Source organism: Mustela putorius, unplaced genomic scaffold (genome assembly GCF_011764305.1).
Source record: "Mustela putorius furo isolate JIRA1106 unplaced genomic scaffold, ASM1176430v1.1 tig00003870_pilon_pilon_pilon, whole genome shotgun sequence".
Lineage (NCBI taxonomy): Eukaryota > Metazoa > Chordata > Mammalia > Carnivora > Mustelidae > Mustela > Mustela putorius.
The window spans coordinates 3,836,451-3,859,225 of NW_025422022.1; the positions used below are offsets into that span (position 1 = coordinate 3,836,451).

General features: G+C 43.0%; 1 protein-coding gene across 2 annotated transcripts in view; it reads right to left on the bottom strand.

Annotated features, from left to right (window-relative positions):
• F13A1 (coagulation factor XIII A chain) overlaps window positions 1–13,117 on the bottom strand; it is a 163,747-nt gene extending 150,630 nt beyond the window's left edge. Inside the window, exons 1-2 of one of the 2 annotated variants that reach the window (XM_004753663.3) lie at window positions 13,000–13,117; window positions 10,892–11,039 (exon numbers count right to left, since the gene is read on the bottom strand). In XM_004753663.3, the coding sequence (XP_004753720.1) occupies window positions 10,892–11,021 (130 nt within the window). In that variant the 5' untranslated portion in view covers window positions 11,022–11,039; window positions 13,000–13,117. Of the gene's footprint in view, window positions 1–10,891; window positions 11,040–12,860 lie in introns of both variants that reach the window. The other variant, XM_004753664.3, reaches the window with a different exon arrangement.
• Window positions 13,118–22,775: the final 9,658 nt, after the last annotated feature.

Genomic DNA, 22,775 nt, shown 5'->3' on the forward strand with positions numbered 1-22,775 from the left:
CTTTCATTGTGACTATCACCTCACTATGTCACTAACTAGGAATAAGGACAGGATAGCCATTTCGATTTTCTTATCTTTAAAAAGGGAGGAAGTAAATCTGACAAAGCCTCAAAAGGATGTTCCAAAGGTCCAAATTGACCTTTAGTTCAAAATTCTCCTCTTACTTTAGATAGGGTCAAATACCCTTCCTTCTACAATTCTAAAAGTAGATCTAGTCCTTCAAAGAACAGGTATGGAGACAGAGTACTGACATTTCGCCAAGATAGATATAACTCTTTCCACCTTGAACATGAAGAAAAGAAGTTTTGCATTTCCACCAATCTGGAAGTCAACCCTGGTCTGATACAAAATCTATAGGTCTTTCCTCTGGCCTTTTGGAATTGGGAGGATAAATGTCAGTTATACATTTATTTCAGCCACGATAGCACTGGATAAAGGTTAGATCTCCTCCTACCTTTCTCCCACTCTTCTGCAAATGATCACTGAGTATGAAGATAACTCTACCCATCTACACTGTAGTTTGAAAATCTAGTCTAGAGACAGATTTCTGCATGTACACTTGGAGTTGTAAAGGGGGAATTAAGGAGAGAGTCTGGTGGGGGTACACTGGACTTCGGCTACCCTGATCGTGTCTGCTGCATGGTTTGCCTTCACAGTTATGAACACAGAGCACAGCTGCTGAGCCTGCACTCATGCTGGAACATCTCCCTGAGAGACTCCAATGCCTTCATCTGTGGTTACACGGGAATCCTTGCAGGACACTTGGTTCCATCTGACTTCATTTTTGTCTCACAGGAGAAACCAAGAAGTTGGGATCATTAAGATACTCTCTAGTACTAAAATCTAGGAGTTTCTGAAATGTTCTTGATTAATTCAAAGTCCAGGTAATCCTGAGTTTGAATCTCGGGTCTCTTAATTATATAGGTAAGGAATGTTGCCTCATAGAAGCTGAGTTTTCTCACCTTCCAAATGAGGAGACTAATACTTTGAGAATTTCTATAAAAATTCAATTATGTAACAAGACAACTGCTCTGACATAAGGCCTGGCACATAGTGGGGCCCTAGGCTTACTTGTGGCTAACTTACCTATAAACTCTGATGGAGCCATGGTCTATATTACATGATGTGGTGCTCAGTGGGCTATTCCGACTGCAACATTACCGCACACAGAAAGTGCAAGATACAGTTTTATTTTTACCCCATTGCAGAACCCTGAACATGGTCCCCTAAAGGGCACTTTCCTTCTATTATGATGTGGGTGGAAGATGTTTAATTCTCTAGACCTCTCTCTTCCAAGCTGACTTTCCCCTAAGTTCTTTGTCCTTATTAAGGTCACAATCCTAGTGTTAAGACAGCTTTAGAAAGAGCTGGAGACACATAAATGTCTTAGTTGAAAAGGACCTTAGTAATCAACTCATCTGGTCCTCTTTCTTAGCACTGTGCTTCCCAATAATGTTTTTATTTTGTTTAAATGTCTGAAAACCAAATCCTCAGAAATGGATTTAATCAGGTCTCCATTAATCAGCACCAATGGAAGGAATACACTGATATTATAGCCTCACGGAATCTCTGAGGGCAAAGGCACTTTCTAGACCATCTGGTAGACCTGCTATGTACTGTATGAAACATCTTGAAAGCCCAAATGCTTAGGCTTTTTGTCTTCAACTGAACAGGAAACCCAGTATCTCACAAGGCAAACAGTCCATTTTTAAACAATTTTAATTATTTGAAAAGCCCTCTTAAGATGAACTGACATCTGCTTCCTTGTAATTTTTCTAACCATGGATCCTGGTTCTGATTTCTGGGTAAATATAGACTACATTCTATTCATTTCATCTGGCACTCCTTAGGTATATAAAGACTTCTATTCCTTTGACTAAAACACTTTCCATTTCCTCAACTGTTCTTTTCCAGAACTTTAACTCTCTACTCTTTTCTGGAACATATTTCATTTCATAAATTTCTTTCTTGTTGTATTTTTCCTAGAATTAAGTATTTATTCTAGCTACTGTTTTTCCAATGAAAAAGAGAGACTGCTATACCTTTCAAAACAAATAGCATATTTCTATTATTTCAGTCAAAGGTATCACTAGTATTTTGAATTGTTTTATCTTATTTTTTGATTTACAGTAAGCATCTGTTAGAGCAAAAACTTTAAAAATACATTATGATGTCATTTCTACCAGTAGTGCCTTATGATTCAATCCAGACTCCTAGAAGCCAGCCATATCTATACAAAAGTTTTCTTCTTTATAGCTCAATTTTAAGGTTTTCCATGTATTCATATTAAATTTCATCTTATTGAATTTGGTTAATTGTTTCAAGCTCTTAATATAATTTTAGACCCTAAGCATATATTCAATATACTTAATACTCTCCCTGATTTCCTGTCCTCCAGGAATTTTACGTGTGTCATTTTATGTCGCCATTCAAGGCATGGCTATAAATGTTGATTAGGTCACTGCCCAGTAAATACAAGCCAGATAACTGCATGGTGGTAGGCTCTAAAAAGTGAACAGATAGTTATGACATAGCACCGTAAATATTCTGATAAAGCAGTATAGGATATTGGGTGGAAGAGGGTATCTGGGAGGTATAGGGAGCCTGTAACTCAGACTGGGGGAGTGTAACTAAAGAAGATTTTTGGAAGAAGTGAGGTATATAAGCAATAGTCAGAAAGATGAACAAGTTAGCCAGGGGGAGGGGAGCAAAGACTTAGGCAACAGAGTGTCTGGTTTACTTAAGAAATTGAAAGATGATTGTTTGGCTGGAGCGTAGAAGTGGGACCACAAAGGAGGAGTAGGCAGGAGCCACTCATGCAAGCCCTGTACAACATGTTAGGGGATTTGGACTTTAACTACATTGGGGATACCATGAAAAATCTGAAATAGCAAACTGGCATATCTTCGTGTGTGTGTGTGTGTGTGTAAATTTCAAATACTTCTGGTGAAAGAGTAAGAAAAGGAATGGATGGTGGCAGTGTTGGAGGCAAGAAGGTCAGCTAAGAGGCTGCTTCAGCATTCCAAGTGAGGAATGGGGTGAGTTTAGTCTCCCTGAAGATATTGAATGCACTGGTCCTGGAACACTGCCAGGATTTGCCTTATCTCATCCCATCTCCACTCCCATGATAATGTCCCCCTGAAAATGAGTATATCAGTTTTATGCTTTGGCTTCCCAAGTTTGACAAAGAGAAAAATAAAGCTGGAAAGAGAAAGTCAAGTATTTTTTAGAATCTTGTTCTCATCGGTTTTATTCTTATTGCAAATGGAAACTCTGGCTTTCTAGTTCCATGGGCCTGTCCAGTGAACTTGGTTAATATCTAATGAGTCCAGCTAAAGCCAGTCTATCTTCAAAGTAGTGTAATGTCGTGATACTTTGGTGGGATATTGATATGCACTGGAAGAATAAGAGTTCCATGGTTACTCCAATTTGGGAAAGGCTGGCTTACAGTCAGGATTTTTGAAGGATTTATGGGAGACCTTTAATGATGTAGACTATAAATTTCCTATAGGTCTCATGTTTTCCAAATTTAAATGACCATGGGAATTATTTTTTTTTGTGGCAATCAGTGTTTTGCAGCATATGTTCCAGGAGATGCTTCACTATTTACTAATTATGCAACCTCAGAGAAGTTATTTAATCTCTCTTCAGTTTCCTTATCTCTAAAAAGACAATGAAGCACTCACCTTAGAGGGTTAGTGTAAGGATTAGATGAAAAAAATGTAGGTAAAGTGCTTTAGTACAGTGTCTGGCACCTAGTAAATGCTCACAAATTATTTTTATTATATTAGCATTGTTACTATTAAGAGAAGAGATTATCATAGTGGATAAGAGTTTGGATTTTACAGCCAGACTGCCTTGAGTCACATCCCAGATCTGCACCTACTATTGCTATGACTTTACACAAGTTATGCAAATTTCCTGTCCCTCAGTTTTATCATCTGCAAAATAGTGGTGGTGTTGGGATTAAATGAGAGAATGCTGCATTCCTGGGGCACTTGGGTGGCTCAGTCGGTTAGGTGTCCAACTCTTGATTTTGGCTCAGGTCATAACCTCAGGATTGTGAGACTGAGTCCCACCTTGGGCTCCACACTCAGCATGGAGCCTGCTTGAGATTCTCTCTTCCCTCTCCCTCCACTCACTTCCTGTCCCCACTAGTGCATGCTCTCTCAAGAAAGAAAGAAAGAAAAAAAAAGGAAAGGAAAGAAAGGGAATGCTGCACTCCCTATATTCTGAGAAGACAGGCTTGTTTTCTTTTCTTACATTTCTACGGGCAGATGAAATAATTTTCTCCTCTTCATTCCCAGAATATGTTTTTCCTTTTTAAAATAAAAATGAACTATAATCAAGCACTTTGTGTCATGTTAATATAGGTGATATTAATTTGTGGGACTATAAGCCCTTTGAGGACAAGACCTCATCTTCACTGTACCTGAGACAATGCAAAAAGAAACTATAGTAAATATGCCACTTTTCACTTTAAACAAATGTAATGCCTGAATAGGAGATTGAAGTTGGTTATGCATCATAAAATGGATATTCTATTTATCATAGGATTAACCATACAGGCCCTTAAATGTTATTTATCAGACAATTTCATTCTTATCATATACCATTTTCAGGACTATATATATAGTATATTGTATATTCTACAGTGTTGATGACAGTGATCTAAGGTTTTATAATATGAGGCCTCCAGAGCAGCACTTTTATTTCATACTGGAATAAAAATGCCATGCCTTGATAGCACATAACTCATATATTGCTTATAACAAAAGGTGAGGAAGAGCACTAATAGGTTATTTTGAGTATATAAAACCTAAGTCAAAAAATTATAGTTTCATAGTGAAAACAAATATATATATAATATATTTATATTTTCACATAAGTATATATTAAATAATATTTTATATTACATAATAATAATATTTAAAATAAACATATAATAACATATACATGAGGAATTTGTTTTAAAATAAGGCAATCTACAATGTTATAATTTTAATAACATTTTATTCCAAGTATGGAGTTTCTAAAAATATTATTTTTTCTAAGTGATCTTTTCATTCTCTCCTGCAATATCTCTCTAACCGGTCAGTGCTTTCAAGAAAAAAGGAAAAATAGTATCATGGAAAATTATAGTGGCACACTGTGTGGAGAAAAACTAAGGTAATGATAAGTAAAATCTCCCTGTGTAATCTCTTAAAATAAAAACCCATTAATATGGGTTAAAATAAGAACCCACATTTCATTTAAAAAATAAAACTTGAGGGATGTCTGGGTTGATCAGTCAGCTCAGATTTTGGCTCAGGTCATGATCTCAAGGTCATGAGATTGAGCCCTGCTCTGGGCTCTGCATTCAGCATGGAGTCTGCTTGAGATAATCCCTCTCCTTCTGTGCCTCCTCCTGCTTATGCTCTTTTTCTCTTTCTAAATAAATGAAAACTTTAAAAAATAAATGAATAAAACCTTGACCAAAACATGGAAGATGAAAAGCAACACTGAGAGTTTGAGAATTTGAATAATATTCTAGACTGTAGTCAAATGGACAAGACATATGGAAGAGAAATGGGAGGGCCATTTATACTTTAGAGGGAGAAGGAAATGATAGCCCTGTTGCCCTCACCCTAGAGTAATCTGATAGATCTCCAGATCTGCTAGAGGGCATGAGTATTAAGGAATAAGGTGAGGTCCCAATACCACCAATTAAACATTTTTCTCATTGCTCATGGACACTCATCTGCAGAGAAACCTTTATATTTGGTGTTTACAATACCTAATAATAACAAGGGCTCTACAGATGTCACAAAATATCATAAAATATAAGCATAGATATACAAATATCATAATTTTTTCTTTTGTCCATTTTGCTTAGTGTTGTCTCTCTTCATGCAGTAAACACTCAGGAAACATTTATTAAGCTTGCATATTGATTTCTGCTTTTTTTTTTATTGGATTAATGAGACATAGTTTAGTTTGAAAGAGCCTTCTCATCATTCAGGCTCCATTCGACACAAACAGGAAATGAATTTGCTTCTCCCTGTCCAAGCCCAGTTCCTGGCAAAATGGAGCCACTCATTGCTAAGCTACTTTTTTTTTTCTTTAGAGATATTGTAGTTGGAAAGTTGGCAGCTTGCTCTTTCAAAGTGACAGCTTTCAAAAAGTCTACCTAACACAGTTTAGCCTAATTCCAAATACACCAGAAAATGGACTGTTAAAAAAAAAAACTCTCCTCATGAGCCAGCTGCCTCCCTGTCCTCCTACCCTTTCCCTAATATGAAAAAAGTAGATTATTTTCTCCTTAGGTTGTAAAAATATCCTTCCGAGAATGATTATACCTGTCATCGATGGAATCTTGAAATAAGTTAAATGTTTAGGTTCATATCCTAGAAGTTCCCTAGTGAATTGAAATCTCCTTCCAATCTTTGGTAATATTATTACCAAACTGTAGGCATAAATACTGTCCATGAGGAAGTAGGTTTGTTTATTGTTGAGACAAGAGGATAAAAGTTCCTCTTTCATATTTCTTTTAGATACCCCAAATTTTAAAGTATCATTAATTAGAATTATTAAAATTAATTTCTTAAGCAGCTTATTGTTTTTTAACTGTTGCTACTGAAATGTCCTGTACCATAAAATGTATAAGAAATGCTCAGCTGCTCAGAGGAATCTAGAATAAGGAGTGAGACCAGGATCTTCTCCAAGTATGGAAATATGCCTTGTCTACTTCTCCTCTCACCAGAAGTATCTCAACTGCCTCCAAATGTATTTCCTTCTTTCCATTTGCTCCTTACCATTGGAATGACCTTCATGAAACATAATTCTGATTATAACATTTTGCTATTTAGAATCCTTTGCAAGTCCTCCATTATCTGCAGGAGCAAAGGTAAGGTCTCAGTGTACCTACTGTAACAGACCCCTGCCTGCTTTTCCCAGGTTCATCCCCCTCTTTTCCCCATTACTTGGTATGCACAGTTCCCTCTGCTGGAAATGCTGTTCCCATGCACTTGTCTGCCTGGAAGACTCCTATTCATCCTCTAGGACCCAACTCAGATGGCCTTTCATCATAAAGCCTTCCTCACCCTCTTTCCCACTGTTCCCATACCATATCATTCCTTTCTCTGTTCTTTCACTGCAACTGGCATAATTTATGTAACAGTATCTATTCCACTGAATTGAAATTTTATTTTCTGTGTCTATTTCATCCAGTAGATGGAGAGAGCCACTTGAAGCCAGGGATTGGCTTACTCTGTGTCCTCAGAGAGAACTTCGCGTACTTCCTGACACATAGGTGGCAATCATTAAATGCTTTTACACAAACCGAATCAAAGAATGAATTGGTTCTATACAACATCATTTCTTCATCACACATTAAATGCCTTTCTAATTCTTTTAAGACCCCTCAATCCAGATGGGTTTACTCTGCACTTAAGGGAGAGTGATAATTAACTAGTTAATTAATTGCTTTGGTTCTGACAGGGGTAGGGTGGGAAGGAGAAGGGATGCTCAGAAAGGCACCAGACCCCATTAGCCTGAAAGATTCTAGATCTCTCCTGGATTTGACTTTTTTAGAGATCCAGACTTGCTTTCCAGTTTGAATTCATCACATTAGATCGGCCAAGTAAGGATTATAATTACTACTGCAAAGGATCACCTATGGTTAATAACACAGAGTCAAACCATAACAGGAATATAAGGCTATCTTCCAGAACATTACATCTCCTGCAAAATAGCCTTTGAGACCAGGAAAGCTGTAGAGAAATTTCCAGAAACAACCACTAAACATTCAGAAGAGTCTATTAGGAAGAGATGCAAATCCAGCATTCTGAGGAGATTTTCACATACTTTAATTGGCTACAACTGAGTTCAGAAGGGGGCATTAAGTACCCTTAAAACACATGAGGACATCAAACATTGGCACTGACTGGCTTGTCCTACCTCCGGGGTCTCACTGTCACCTCAAATATTCCTTTTTTTTTTTTTTTTTAATATCATGCTGCTGTATGGGAAGTACCTAATGTGAGTTTATACATTTTGAAATGCATGCTAAAGTCATTCTTAACCAAATATTCGCAAAAGCTCTGAATTAAGGGTATCATTCACACTCAGTGTTCGTTGTATCTATCTATCTATCTATCTATCTATCTATCATCTATCTATATATCTTTACTGCCACAGAACTATTTGAAATGAAAAATCCGCCATTTATCCTTTTTCTCCTCTTTCCTTTCTGCCTTCTCAGTCAGTTTGGCAAGAGCATCTTGCTGAAACTTTTGGAAAAGGTTTCCATTGAAACAAATGAGGAGAGTTTGACTTAGGACTTTGTGAGCCAAAGCTGCCCTCAGCCAGGAGCTCAGGGAGCTTCAAGCCCTCTTGGTCACCCCTAGGGGTCACTGCATAAACTGCAAGAAGACAGCAGCTAATCACACGTGACAGCCTTCACAGGGGATGACTTGGGGAGAAACTGATGTATTTTGTGTCAGGAAACCTGCTTTTGGCACAATTAAAGAGAAATGTGAAATGTAAAGAATAAGTAGAAGATAGTTCTTGATCACAGGGTTTGTATACTGGTATTTTTCTTCTGTTCTACTCATCTAGGAGTTCGCCCATGATACCTGGGTTCAGAGATCCTATCCTCATTGTGTAGTACTTAGCTCACCTGTGGGAGACAGATGAAATAAAGGCATGTTTTTAAAACCTGGAGCCTGCTATTAGTAAGATTATAATGACTCTAGGCCTGATGAGTCACTCAATTCTCAAGTGATTAACTGCTCATTCATTCTACAAATAGTCATTGGACACTCACATTCCTCTGCCAAAGCCTGTAATAGGTACCCCAGAATGTCACTTGGGCTGTGGACACATATGATTGCCAAGCAAATGATGAATGATTTTTCAAAATAATTCCCCACCCGTGCCTCCAAAAATAAATACACAGAAAACAGTAATCCCAGATTTTTACAAAATCATCCTACCTACTCAAATTATCTATTAGTTCTGATTTCTTATTAACCACATTTTTTCCGGATTTCAGATATACAGCTCCCGCAGGCTGTTAATGTTCCCCTCAGAAATAAGTGTTCACTGGGGTGGCTCCTAACCTTGTAGGGTATGATATCTTGCACATTCTGAATCAATGAGTACTTGTTGGTTAACTCCCATAGACCAAGTGTCTCATAGACACTAGTCTTTTGATCATCATGGCAACTGTGAAGTAGGTATTACTTCCATTTTCTTGATGGAGAAACTGAGGCTTCCTAGGTGGCAAAGTGAGTAAGTGACAAATGAGGAACCAGAACCTAGTTCTTCTGAGTCCTGAACCAAGGGGCTCTTTGCTACATCTCACTGCCTCTGTTCACACTTCTCCTCACTGATCCTTTGCCCCTTTTCTCTTTCTGTTCTTTCTGCCCACATCTTCCAGCACCCTGGCCCCGATTCCACAGGGCCAAGAGACTTGTCTGCCAGAGGGGGGATTTTGCTAAAAAACTGAATACACCAAGGTATAATAATTTGCTCATAATTGCTTGATAGTTTGATGTCTGCACGCTTTCCAATTTATTTGCTTTCTTAGAGAAAGAAAAGAAAAGAAAGGAAAAGAAAAGAAAAGAAGAGGAAAGAATAAACCCAAGATTGGGCAATGAAGGAGTGAACATCAGCTGCTTACTTTGACCTCAGTTTCCCCACCTTATAACATGGGGATTTAAATGAGTTTATTAGCAAGTCCTTTTTAACTCAGTTTTGTGGCTCTAATGGTGGAGTTGTAGGGAATGCAGCGCCCCACTGGGAAAGAGAGCTCAGAACTACAAGTTCACAAGTCTGTCCCAACCCTTCCACTCAACTGAGAAGGCCTTTGGTGAGCTCCCCCCCCCCTCCAAATCTGCATGGTACCTTATTGTGTGGTACTCGATATCTCTGTTTTCACAGTTGGACAGCAAATTGTCTAGACATGATAGTAACACAATCAAACCTGTCTGCAAGGTGCAGGCATTTCTCTGATTTGCTCTTGCATTGTTCTTTCCCTTTGCTTTCAACTGCTGATCTCTTTCTGAGGAAGGGGATTAACCATGTACCACAGGGTGATCCTGGACATCTGCCCCCAGCAAGTGGGTGTTCACCTCCCAGGGAAACCAAGTGCAGAGTACCCTCAGGAGCAGAAGTGGGCTTGCTGCATGAGTGCTACCAACAAAAAGTGGTCCATGTGAGATGCCATTCGGGGACATGAGTCTGAATGTCCCTGCTGTGGCCCAGGGGAATGGCGTCTGTGTCACCAAGCCACTGCTGGCACCTGGGCTCTGTCACAGTTGACAGGGCTGAGTGGAGGTCAGCTGCTGGCTGCTCCTCCCAGAGCAGGTCCCTTGGGATCAGTGGAGGCGAGAACAGGGGAAGCAGCTTGCCTCACCTGCTCACCAGGCTGTTCTGGAGAGATGTAGAGGGCTTCCATCTCCATTACTGTCAGAGTCTGGCATCTTTTGCCAACTCTGAAATTCACAGCAAAGGAGAGAGAAGGGAGGAGGGAGAGGGAAAGAGGCACAAGCCAGACAATCAAAACAGCCACAATATTTTGGAAGTGGAAACTTCCAGCTAGAGAATATTTTTAAAAACAGAACAGTAGCGCTGGAAGAGGCATCCACTGAGCCAATGCCCTTGTTTTCTAGAGGAAATAGCTAAGAGATAGAAAGACAAAGTGACTTCCCTGGGATCACAAAGCTATTAAGTGGCAGAACTGGGACAAGAATCTGGATCTTGGGGCCTTTTACCACTGAAAAAGAAGGCTTGGGATTCTTTAATACCAGACACTGGCAGGGGAGCCGCTTTTGTGGGAGTCCAGTGGAGACAAAGGGTGCTGACCCAACCAGCACCTGCAGGGAGGAGCAGGTGGCGGACCCTGTACCTTGCAGATTGACACCTCGGGGCACCAGCCCCTGCAGTTCCACAGTGGGGAGGTCATCCTCTGCTGCATTGGACGCGTTGCGGGGCAGGGCTCTCCTGCCTCCAAATGCAGGCTCCGAGGTCTCAGACATTCTCAGTTTCACAAGCTCCTTATGGGAGAGAAAGGGAGACACAGAAAAGGAATGGGAGACAAGTTACATTTGAGACAAGGATTCAAAAATAGAGAAGCAGACATATCTGTGTGGGATAGCACATTTTGAGTTTCACATAAATAAAACTTGAGAAGTCTTAGTAGGGATTAGTCTAATGATGGAGTATAGTTCCCCAAGGATCTCGGGGAGATTTCTTGTTTGTCAAAACACATGGAAAGCAGAAGAAAAGGGGCTTATCTGAAGAAAGGAAAAATGTAAAAGATTTTAGAAAGCAGGGTTCCCCTGCTCCATTACCCCTAAAGACAGTATTTTTGTAAGAAACATTTATTGTCATATGCCCATACATATGTCCATTTCATATAGACTTGAGAAGGCCTAAGTCACTTCTAAGAATAAAGTCATCCAACCATGTCCAGGTAAGTGTTCATTTTTGCAACTTCATTCAACCAATGTTTAATGAGAGCCTACTATGTGCTAGGCTGTGATCTGGGCACTTGGAATACATCAGAGAACAAAGCAGAAGATTGTTGACCTAGAGCTTCCAGTCCAGTGAGGGTTAGGGTGGAGGCCACACTTTGCAGAAGTAAACAGAAAAGGGTATAACAAGGTGGCAAGTGCTTTGGAGCCAGGACCACACAGAGCAGGAGAAGGCAGATGGAGTCTGGGTGGGTGAAGAGGGTACATTGTGATTTTGAATTAAGGCTATTAATAGCCTTTCTCTAAATGCACTTGGTCTGTGGTGCTAACACTGCCTTTGCTCCAAGCCTGCTTCCCCTTCCTCTGGAGTTTGCACAGGCAAGATGCCAGCTTAAACACCACATACCTCACTGCTAGGCCCCAATCAGTACTTGTTGACAAACTGACCAAATAAAGGGAGCCCTTGTTTCTGGCCCAAATGGAGCTTTCACCTTCAACACCTAGATCACCCAGTCATGACTCTTGGTTATTTGGCCCTTTTCAAAAACGAAGCACACCCTCAAAAGATGAAGAGCCTCCACCATAGAGGCAACCAGAGTAGACTGTTCCAGAAACATGTTGAGCAAAGGCAACACAGCTAGAGACAAGAGAATCACTTTCTAGGTAGGGTATTTGGTCTGGGAAGCAGACAGCAATATTTGCAAGCATAAAGTCTGAATCAGTTTCCATAAATACCTACAGACATATTTACAAAGTCTCTAGTGAGCTGAGGGGACAGGGAGAAAGGATCAATGATGGAAGGAAGAGTTAATGATGGAAGGTAAGAAAAAGCCATCCTCTGGAGGAAAAGAACCCCCCCCCCCCGAGGTGGGCTTAGGATCACTAAGGGAGGGAGGGTTTGGGGGAGAACAGGGAAGAGCAGTGCAGCAGCCAGTTGGGAGAGAGAACCCAGAAAGCAAAGAGCTGGGGAGCCCCAGGTGCTTGCCAGGTAAGAGGAGCCTGTGCAGGCGAGTGCAGGTGGGCAGAAGCACCCTCCTCTCCAGGGGTCTTGGGGGGTAAGTGCTCAAGTTCAGCTCTTGCATTGGGAAGGGGAAAGGGGGATGCAGAGCCAAGACAAGCAGGTATTCTTACCTGGCCTCTCTCTCTCTCTGTCTCTCTCTCTCTTTCTCTCTCTAACCTTCTCTCTCATCCCTCCACAGTTTTCTCCACTGAGGAGAAGGGAGCTCCCTTGGGGGAGCCCTCCCAAGTCCCTCATTCCCATCTGGTGGCCTTCTTGCAAGCAGAGCCTTCAGAAAATCTTGAAGGAGTGCCTGAGAAGTCCCTGCTTGGACAGAAGTGGGGCTGGGAAGGCGCGGTGATGGGGGCCAGGAAACACAGTGGACAAGTGGGGGCGCCTCTTACCCCTGTCCCCTATACCCGGAGCAGCAGACGCCCGAGGGATCACAGGAAAACTCCAGGGCAGGAAGGCAGGCGCAGCCGGGCCCCTTGGCTCCTGGGTGCAGGTTTGCGGTGAGGCCGGGTGGGAGGGGCGGCTGCTTACCTGCGGTCCGCCCGAGGTGCCCTAAGGCAGGCTGGCTCTGCTCAGAAGTACTTCCTCAAAAGGACTCGGGAAAAAGGACAAGAAAGTTGGCTCTTAAATAACTTCCTAACAGCCCCCACCCTCCACCCTGCCCTCCCCACTCCCCTCCCGTCCCACAGGGTTTTCTCCTCCCCCTTCTAGACAGCTGGAGCAAACAGAGCAGCTTCTAGGACTTTCTACTTATTGCTGCCACCCCGCGTAGTTCTGGCATGAGCCCCTCTCCCGACCCACGCCCCTCTTACTTCAGAGTTCCTAGCCCTGCTTCTCCTCACCATCCCCACTCCAGCTCTGCAGCCCCTCTGCAGAGGCCCCTCACACCCTGCCTCCTCCTTTTCCTCAGGGGGCTGGAAGGGTCTTCCTGCACAGGGCAGTGTCCCCGCTGGGGATTCTGAGGTTGGCTGCTTGGATGAAGGGTGGGTCTGCCCTCTGGCAGAGAGGTCACAGACAGCTGTGACCATGCATAAAGCAAGAGGAAGGTGTCCATCTTGTGTCAATACGGCTGGGGGGGGGGTGGTCTGTGATCTTGAAGCACGGCTGGGGGGGGATGGTCTGTGTTCTTGATGCATCCATGCGAGCCTCAGCCACCACCTTACTGCAGGACTTCCCACAGGAGGGGAGGCCCAGCCCTGGGGAAGATGAGTAAATAACTTTAAGTGTCACAAAAATTAGAAAATAACACTTTTTTTCACCCTGAAAACCATTTTGGTTTATCTTCAAATAACTGGAGAAATAGAAAATTTTTCTTCCATGTATATGTTTTTTTTCTGATTCTTTGTCTCTCTAAATACTCCTATTTTCAGACAGGGCTATTTTTAACCCTTTTTACGGTCTTCAAATCTCTGACCTTGCCCCTTGATCTAATTTCATGGGGGGAGGGGGAAGACCATTGATTAGGAATTCTCCAAATTTTCTGCTACCAATCTATTAACTTGTTTGCAAATGCCTATATTTCCCTCTTACTAAAGTGGAAAATGGTTCCAGTCCTTTGTCCATGGCCAAGTGCACGGGGCCCTGCCTTTTTGCCTGTGGTCTATGTCACCTTGTTCTTCAGGGTCTGGCCATACTGCATATCCTTTCTTTCTCCTCTATCATAAAGCTCCCGCTTGAGCAGCTGTTCCCCACCAGCATTGACACAACTTCAAGGCAAGTCTCTTCAGTACTTGCTCAAACCTTCCCTGGGACCACATGCCCCCAGCTATTGCTCCCCTCTCTCCTCTTCATTGCAAGCTTCTGCCATCTGACATCTGCGCCATTGTTCTGTTGAAACTAGCTCAAGGTCACCAATGGCCTGTGCTAAATCCAAAGGAAAGGATTCTGTTCCAATTTACCTAACATTAGGAGACATTAAACTTGGGCACTCTTACCTTGAAGGTCTGTTCCCCTGGATTCTGGGGCATTACACTCCTCTAGTGCTGCACGCACCCCCTTGGATAAATGTGGCATTCCCATCATTCTCATTTCCCATCTGTATCCTGACATGTCCCAATCTAGGTTTTTAGCCATGATCTTTTCTAGAACCTCAGAATCCCCAATGTAAGTGTCTCCCAACCATCTTGGCATGTCCCAGTGATAACTCACACTCATCATGTCTAAAATGAGATGTGTAATTTCCCCTGAAAACCTGGTCCATCTCAAAAGTTCCCTATCTCAGTGGATGCCACCACCCTCCTTTCTGTTGCCAAGCCAGACATGTGGTGTTGTTCTCGGCACTTCCTTCTTTTCCTCCCCTCAACCCCCAAATCCAATCCCTCAACAAATACTTTCTATTCTTCCTCTTAAATAGCTCTCGAATCTACCCATTCACTCCCACTCCCACAGTGGAGGTTCAGACTCCCGCATCATCCTTGTCAAATCTCCAGTTGTCAAAATCTCCGGAACCACCTACCGCTTCCAATCTTGACTCCTCCAGTCCATTCTCCACACTGCAGTGAGAAAGAGCTTGGAGGGGCTTAAATCTGGAATCAAATTCTTTGCACAAGCTCTTCTATCACAATTTCCATTTGCTCTTAGGATAAATTCCAAACTTTGGTTGACGGGGTCTCTGCAATGTCGGTCCTACTTTGTCCTCCATCCCCTTTCACTCTCTCTTGCCTTCTGCAATGGAAGCCCACTCTACCCACCTCCTGCCCACCCCCATCCCCCTTCAGCCCCTTGTGGTACGCTCCAGCCCCAGTGATTTCCCTGCTTGTACCACTTGTACCATGACCAGAAACACACTCCACTCCTCTTGCCTCTTCTCACCACTGAACTATTTCTTATTCACTCTCCAGATCCCAGCCCAAACTGCACACGTGTCCTGCAGGAGGTGGCCTTGTCCTGGTGCTTCTCATACAAAGCAGCCATTCTCTGTCTCCTTGTCTGTACTCCCACTAAACTGCATGAGAGTAGAGACCCTAGCTGGAGTTCCCCAGGGATAGTCTGCTGACCATTCGATTACTCAAAGCCCATCCTTTCCATGCTCTTTGTTGAGTGCTAAAGAAGGACCAGCCTACTCTGATAATTATTCTGGCAAAAATCAAGCCTGAGTGTCCAGGATTCCTAGAGACCCCTTGCCTCTGTGGGTCTGGGGGAAGAGCCAGGCAGCTTGGCTCCGTTCAGGTTAGGTGACACAGCTGCCAGACCCTCTGGGATTCCTGACTGTGCTATGCATTCAGGACAGGTCTGTCACCCTCACAACTGCCACCTCAGTGCCATTTTGCGCCTGAGACTCACTCATTATTGTGTGACTATGCACATGTATTATTTAGCTTTCTAACTTCCCCAAACCACTGACCCAAAAGACTGAAAAAAGCAGTGGCTTTCCTTGTGTCTAAAACTAGTGTCAATAGCAGAGTGTCTGAGGACACCAAGCACAGAGATGTTAAGATGTTACAGATGTTATAAAAAAAAGTCAGTCACATCTCTGTTACTGATATTACAGAGCCTTTCCTCATAGCACGGGGGCTTAGAAGTCAGAACAAAGTTTTCTGGCCATACCATGAATCTTGAACTATGCCCCCCCCACCAAATGTGACTATGGTAGAAGCAGCTGGATGAACAGACTCTGAACTCTGTGGTGTCCTTTGTTTCTGAATGTTTCTTGCCTGGCATGGAGGTGGCACACTATAGGTATTTAAGGAACGTTGCATGTGGGGTCTACCTGCGGGGGAAAAAAAAAACAAAAAAACACCTTGGATATTTTTAAAAGAAGGAATTGATCACAGGGGTTTGGTTACATGGGTGCCAGAAGAGACCAGAAACCAAAGAGGGAAATCAAGTCAATTAACTCAGCAGTTAGCAACAGCAGGGGAGTGGTGTCATCCCAGCACAAGGGTTAGGGTCATCACCAGAAACCCTGTCTGTCTGAGGTCAGGAGGGAGGGAAGAATGACTCTGGCTCTTCTCTTCTTCCCTTTCTACTTTCCCTCCAGTGTCTCTCATTTGCTCAATTGAATGAAAATCAGTTGATAAAGGAGTCTGGGCAACACAGTCCACAAAGCTGGCACCACCACACCGGGGTGGAGAGGGCTTCCCAAGATCACCCCCAGGTTTTATGATTCACCAGGCTGTCATCCTCACAGCTGTGATTTATTGTGGTGAAATCATGAAAATCAAGATCAGCAAAGGAAAAGGCTCATGGAGTGAAGTCCAAAGAAAGCCAGGAGCAAACTTCCAAGAGTCCGCTCCCAGCGGAGTCAGACACATGGTTACATCCCCCAGCTACGAATGTGACAACACATGTGAAATGTTGTCTACTAGAGAAGCTCATTAGAGACCCAGTGCCCAGGGTTGTTGTTGGAGGCTGGTCACACAGGTACTCTGCTGAGCATGTACCAAACTCTAGACTCACAGAAGGAAAGCAGGTGCTCAGCATAAACCGTGTTCTCTGTCCAAAGAGCGTGGGCACAGAGAGCCATGCTCATCAGTCAAGGAACAGTGGGACTCCTGAAGTCCAAGGTCGCAGATGCCAACCAAAGGTTAGCCATTTAAAGAAGGCTTTCTGGGGAGAGTAGTCTCAGGTGTGCTATGTTGACTCCTTTTTCCATATCATCCACCCTGTCCCCCCCATGCTCCCACACACACCCAAAACAGAGTAAAGCAAGGACAAAGTGAGGAGTGGATCTCAGGGCAAACAGTTGCAATGAAGTCAGTCCCTTACTCTCCCTTCTAGACATTGCTCTCAGTGTCATAGTAATGGCTTGGAGCTGGAGGAAGCTCTCAGGGGAAGGTCCTTGACTGGGGTAATACAGGTTCCCCATACACACTTTCTCTGGCCTCACTGGCTCAGGATGGGACCTCTGAAGAGGTGTACATTCTCTTGGAGTGCATAAGCCCTGGCACACCTTCTCACTTTCCTGGAACTGAAGAAGCCATGATCCTGGTGTCTTGTTGATTGAAACACAGCTGCAATTAACTCCTCATTGTCTATTCAAGGGGCAGGGCAAGAATACCTACACCTCTCACTGAGGGATCCTGGCTCCCTTCAGAAATATGTAGCAACCTCTGCAAGCCTTAGGTGAGCAGAAGGTGCATGCGATGGGAGGAAGAATTCCCAGTTATCTTACTTTGACGTGTTCAGTCTGAGTTCTCATTTCTAGGGTATGGACACTCTTCTCTCTAGATGTATTACCATCTCTCTCCTATTGGGCAATATCCAAAAGCAGACTGTTTGCTCAGGGGATGACTTTTCTGGCAAACTCTGTTTGATTTATATGCAAAACATCACAACCCAAACAAACAAACAAAAAAGTCAGTCACGTCTGGACCCTTCTGGTTTTTTCCAGTTGAAACAGGACTTGGATTTTGTTGGTTATAGATGTAGTTACACAGGGAGTGGATATAAATAACAACAAGTTGCCAAACCCTCCAACATAAATGATCAAAGTCCACGTCTTAGGGAAGACTTTCTCCTCTGGTGACCTTGAGTCTTAGGAATTGGGGGGGGGGGCGGGGGGACTTTCCACTGCAGGAGAGGTGATTACGGGGGAGAGGATGGGAGGGAGGCTGGGTGGAAAGTTTACAGTCAACGTTCCAGCCACCAGAGTGAGCAGTCAGTAAAGGAGAGTGGGCCTCTGCATCCATTCACGCCTTGAGAGAAGCCTCAGGGGAGTCGTCACAAAGTCTGACGATGACATTTAAAGCCAGGAGAAGGAATTTATAAAGCACCATCACATCTGCCTCTGTAACAGGGGCTTGGGTTCTGAGAAAGGACTGTTCCTCCAAAGGTTCTTTCCCTCTTCTTTTAGGAGAGATGTAAACCCACAGCAGTGACAGTTCCAGATGGCAGATGCTTCTCCTTGTTTCAGCTTCCCTAGGCATGACCCTCTTGCCAGCATTCTGCCGTCATCCTTAATCTACATTCCCAGGAACAGCAGATTGCTGGGTTTGGTCTCCTCATGGCAGGGTCCTCCAGGAGGGCTCATGGAGGAACGCAAGATTTAACTAATGCACTTTTGAGCTTACCAAGTACAAACCCCTGTCTTTACTATTATTGTCATTTTTAATTTTGGTAAAATACACGTAACATAAAATTTACTGTCTTAACCATTTTTTTTAGATTTTATTTATTTATTTGACAGACAGAGATTACAAGCAGAAAGAGAGGCAGGCAGAGAGAGAGAGGAAGGGAAGCAGGCTCCCCGCTGAGCAGAGACCCCCCCACGTGGGGCTCGATCCCAGGACCCTGGGATCATGACCTGAGCCAAAGGCAGACGCTTTAACCCACTGAGCCACCCAGGCACCCCTGTCTTAACCATTTTTAAATGTGCAGTTCAATGGGTAAAGCATATTCACAGTGTTGTGCAACCAACCTTCAGAATTTCTTTATCTTGCAAAACTGAAACTTTATACCCATTAAATAATTGTGTGTCTGAGTGTGTATGTAACGGTGTTTGTGAGTATGTGCCTGTGTGAGTGGGTGTGTGTCTGAGACTGTATGTAAGGGTATTTGTGGTTGTGTGCCTATACGTGAGTGCATTGACTTTGTAAGTGATCGTAATTGTGAGTGTGTGCTCATCTGTGTGAGCATATGTGCAAGGACCAGGGAAGACAGAAGAACTGCCTCAGGGATGGCTCACTGTGTGAACTCTTGGAGGTGGGTTTAGCTTTGGGAGACTCTCCATTGGCTTCCAAGCACCTCCTGAGTTCTGGCTGGACTTAAGGAGACACTAAGAGAGCTCTGTACCCTTTAAAAGACTTTATAAAATATGACAAAAGTTACCTAGAACTAGATCTCTTACAGATAAAAGCCTTCAAACTTGAGGAGAGATTTTATAAAATGTTGATTAACTGGAGACATCCAGACTAGGGGACAGATGCCCTGATGAAACCATAACCAGCCTCACCAGCATACAGCATGGACACATGGCAAGACCTGCTTCCTTTTTTATTCCTTTCCTTACTCTAGTGGCACCCAGACTCTACTGATCACAGAAGCAGAGCAAGACACCCCACATCCACCCATCCTGTTTACCTCACTTTTCAGGAGAAAATGCATTCAGTGATAACAAAGGATTATAAAAAAAATGGCAATTAAAATAGAAATGTAACGATGCATTTGACCAGCAAAAGTGAAACCCAAGGTAATGCCACAGATTTGTTTCAAATAATGTACTGATTGAAAGAATTGTGGCAATGCAAAAACACCACTAACCCCTGGATAATAGGGAGGCACTACAAACAAGCCCAGAATGCCAATTACCTTTGTGTGCCTGTGTGCAGGCTTGTATGCTTAAATTCAGCAGGAACCTTGCAAGCGTCCCCAAGTGTAATATGCAACTGGAGTTAGAAGCAAGACTTCCTCCCCTGCTACCTGTGTGATGGTGGGCAAGTTACTACCTTAATATCTCTGTACCTCAGTTCCCTCACCTGTAGAGTGTGATCATAATAGTGTTTGGTTCACAGGTAATGCAGGTCAAAGAAGAGGGTATATGTGCAGCCCCTGGCGTGCAGCCCCTGACACACAGCCAACACATTACCAATGGTGGCATGTGTGACCTGAGCAAACCCTTCCCACCCATGATGAATATTTTAACTTTTCCTAATAATTGATATCATCTGTACTCTCATTATCAGGGAAGTGAATATTTAACTTGTTGATAATTTGGGAGGAGATCATAATTAGCATTTACTGAAGGAAAATTCTTCAGGAGTTTGAGGAATTTGATAATTGGCAGGTTGCAGGTGTGCACACAAGGATACAAGTGGGTCTATTTCTGACTGAAATGAATGGAAAACCTTCCAACACAAGGATGCTGTCCAGGGAGCAGGTGTTTGTTACCTAGCAATGGATAACTGGGACATGTTAGTTCAACAAGTATTTATCTAACACCAGCTATTGGTGGGCTGTGTGATGAGTAAGAGAAGGATTTTGGTTGGAGCATGCCAAGCAAGTGGACCAGCTTTTGTGTGGTCTTGGAAGCTGACATCTAAGTTGGATAGAACTCTTCTAAGGGGACTCTGGGGAGGAGTGCCCCAGTCTATGGCAGTCACTATGCCCACAACCCTGTGTTCCCTGTTGTGATCATACAACAGCATCTTCTTCCTGATGAGGTTAAGTAGTAGAACTAGGCAAGCGGGACTGTTCTGAAGGGGAGCAAAAGCAGAGATAAACACTGAAACTTAGAAACTGAAAGAGGACCTTTGAGTAAGGGCAAGCCGGAAATGGAGAGGACGTGATGTTCTGCTGGATCTTCCCAGCAGCAGAAACTTCTGGATAATGATTTATGAATTTCCGAAGCAAGGCAAAGGCCATTGCATAATCACATGTGTGGGTTCCAAGATCTAGCCAAAGAAGGGGGCAAGTTCTCTTTTCTTTGGTGCTCACTAAGCAATTTCTGGAGGGAGGCTTGTAGTGAGGTGCAGTGTCGGTGCAGAGTCCTTCCTGTGAATGTGTTTCTTGTTAGTGCATTTCTGTGATCACAATGGTAACAAGAAGATGTTAAAGTAGCATTTGAAGTATTAGCTGTACCATATGGACATATATCACGATCCACTGAAAATATTTCCCAACCTTATTTTTAACTTAAATAAAAATGGTTTATATATACACACTCATGCAGTCCAGCCACCACGTGGAGGGATCATTTGGAGGGCCACATGGAGAGGTGGTGGTCCTGAGACTACTTGGATGGAAAGAGGAACCTGGCTGTCCCAGTATCCTAACTGCATCCAGCCTTCACCTGTCCCTGACCGTTCACCACCTACAGGAGGCAGCCATCTTGAAAACACATCCTCTGGTCCCAGGCAATCCATCCCAGTGGATGCCACATGGAGCAGACAAGCTACTCTGCTGAGCCCTGCCATTTTAAGCAATCAAATAAAGTTGCTGTTATTTCAGTCCACTAAGCTTTGGGATAGTTTGTTAGTTTGTTACATAGCAATGCATAACTGTGGCACATTAGTCCAACAAGTATTTATCTAACACCTACCACTGGGCTGTGTGATGAATAAGAAATGTCGCCTTTAGGTCATACACTCCAGATGGGTGAGTGTATTAAAAGCTAGGCAAGTATTATGCCTCCATCAGAAAGAATGAATACCCAACTTTTGTAGCAACATGGAACAGGACTGGAAGAGATTATGCTGAGTGAAAGAAGTCAAGCGGAGAGAGTCAATTATCATATGGTTTCACTTATTTGTGGAGCATAACAAATAGCATGGAGGACATGGGGAGTTAGAGAGGAGAAGGGAGTTGAGGGAAATTGGAAAGGGAGGTGAACCACGAGAGACTATGGACTCTGAAAAACAAGCTGAGGGGTTTGAAGTGGCGGGGCGGGTGGGAGGTTGGGGGAACCAGGTGGTGGGTATTAGAGAAGGCACAGATTGTATGGAGCTCTGGGTGTGGTGCAAAAACAATGAATACTGTTAAGCTGAAAATAAATAAAAAATAAATTTTAAAAAATTAAAAGTAAAAAAAAAAGAAAGCTAGGCTATTGGAATTTAGTCAACAAGTCTGTTTCAATGATTTCATAGACTTCCAGATTTCATAGACATTTTCTTTTTCACTCCCATAACAAATGTCTTTCACGTGGACCTGATCTGCCCTATAATATATATTCAAAATATGTGTTGATTAATTGATGAATTAAAGTCAGTAGACTATCTGATCGATGAAAGCAATATGGGTTGCTGACAAAAAATAGGAAGTAAGAGCTTTCAGTAAATTATGTATGAAGAGCCAGTTTTACTTTGTTTCTTGCCTTAAACAGTCAGCCACTCATTTAAAGTTGTATTTCTAAGTCAGAGAGCCACATAAAAGGAAGCTCCAAGTAACTGCAAGGGTAAATAATGATTTGTGTTTTATAAAATGCTCCACTCATATATAGTAATCCTTATTTAAGTAATCAGTGCCCAATGCCTCTCTCCATAGCCAGCTGCCCATTTACATTCTAACCTCCCCTCCAGCTTTCTTTGGGCCATTTATCCCATGGTTTTTATGTCCATCCAGTCAAACTTGTTTTAGTCATGAAGAGAGGACTGAGGGAGGCACAGGAGAGCCTAATAGCCCCAGACCTGGGAATCCATTATGCATACCATGGCAGTAACTGCCTGTCCCTCATCTGAGGACATATAGAGAAGGAACCATATACTTCCTGGAGGCTGAGTTTGGAAATATTGTCCCAGACACTTGGTATCCATGAATGGTCAAATAGCCACTCAATACCCTGACCCACTTCTGTCAACTTCTTCCCTCCGCACTCGCACTGCTTTCAACCATATACCCTTGAAAACTTTAGGCAAGATCTCATTTTGAGAGGG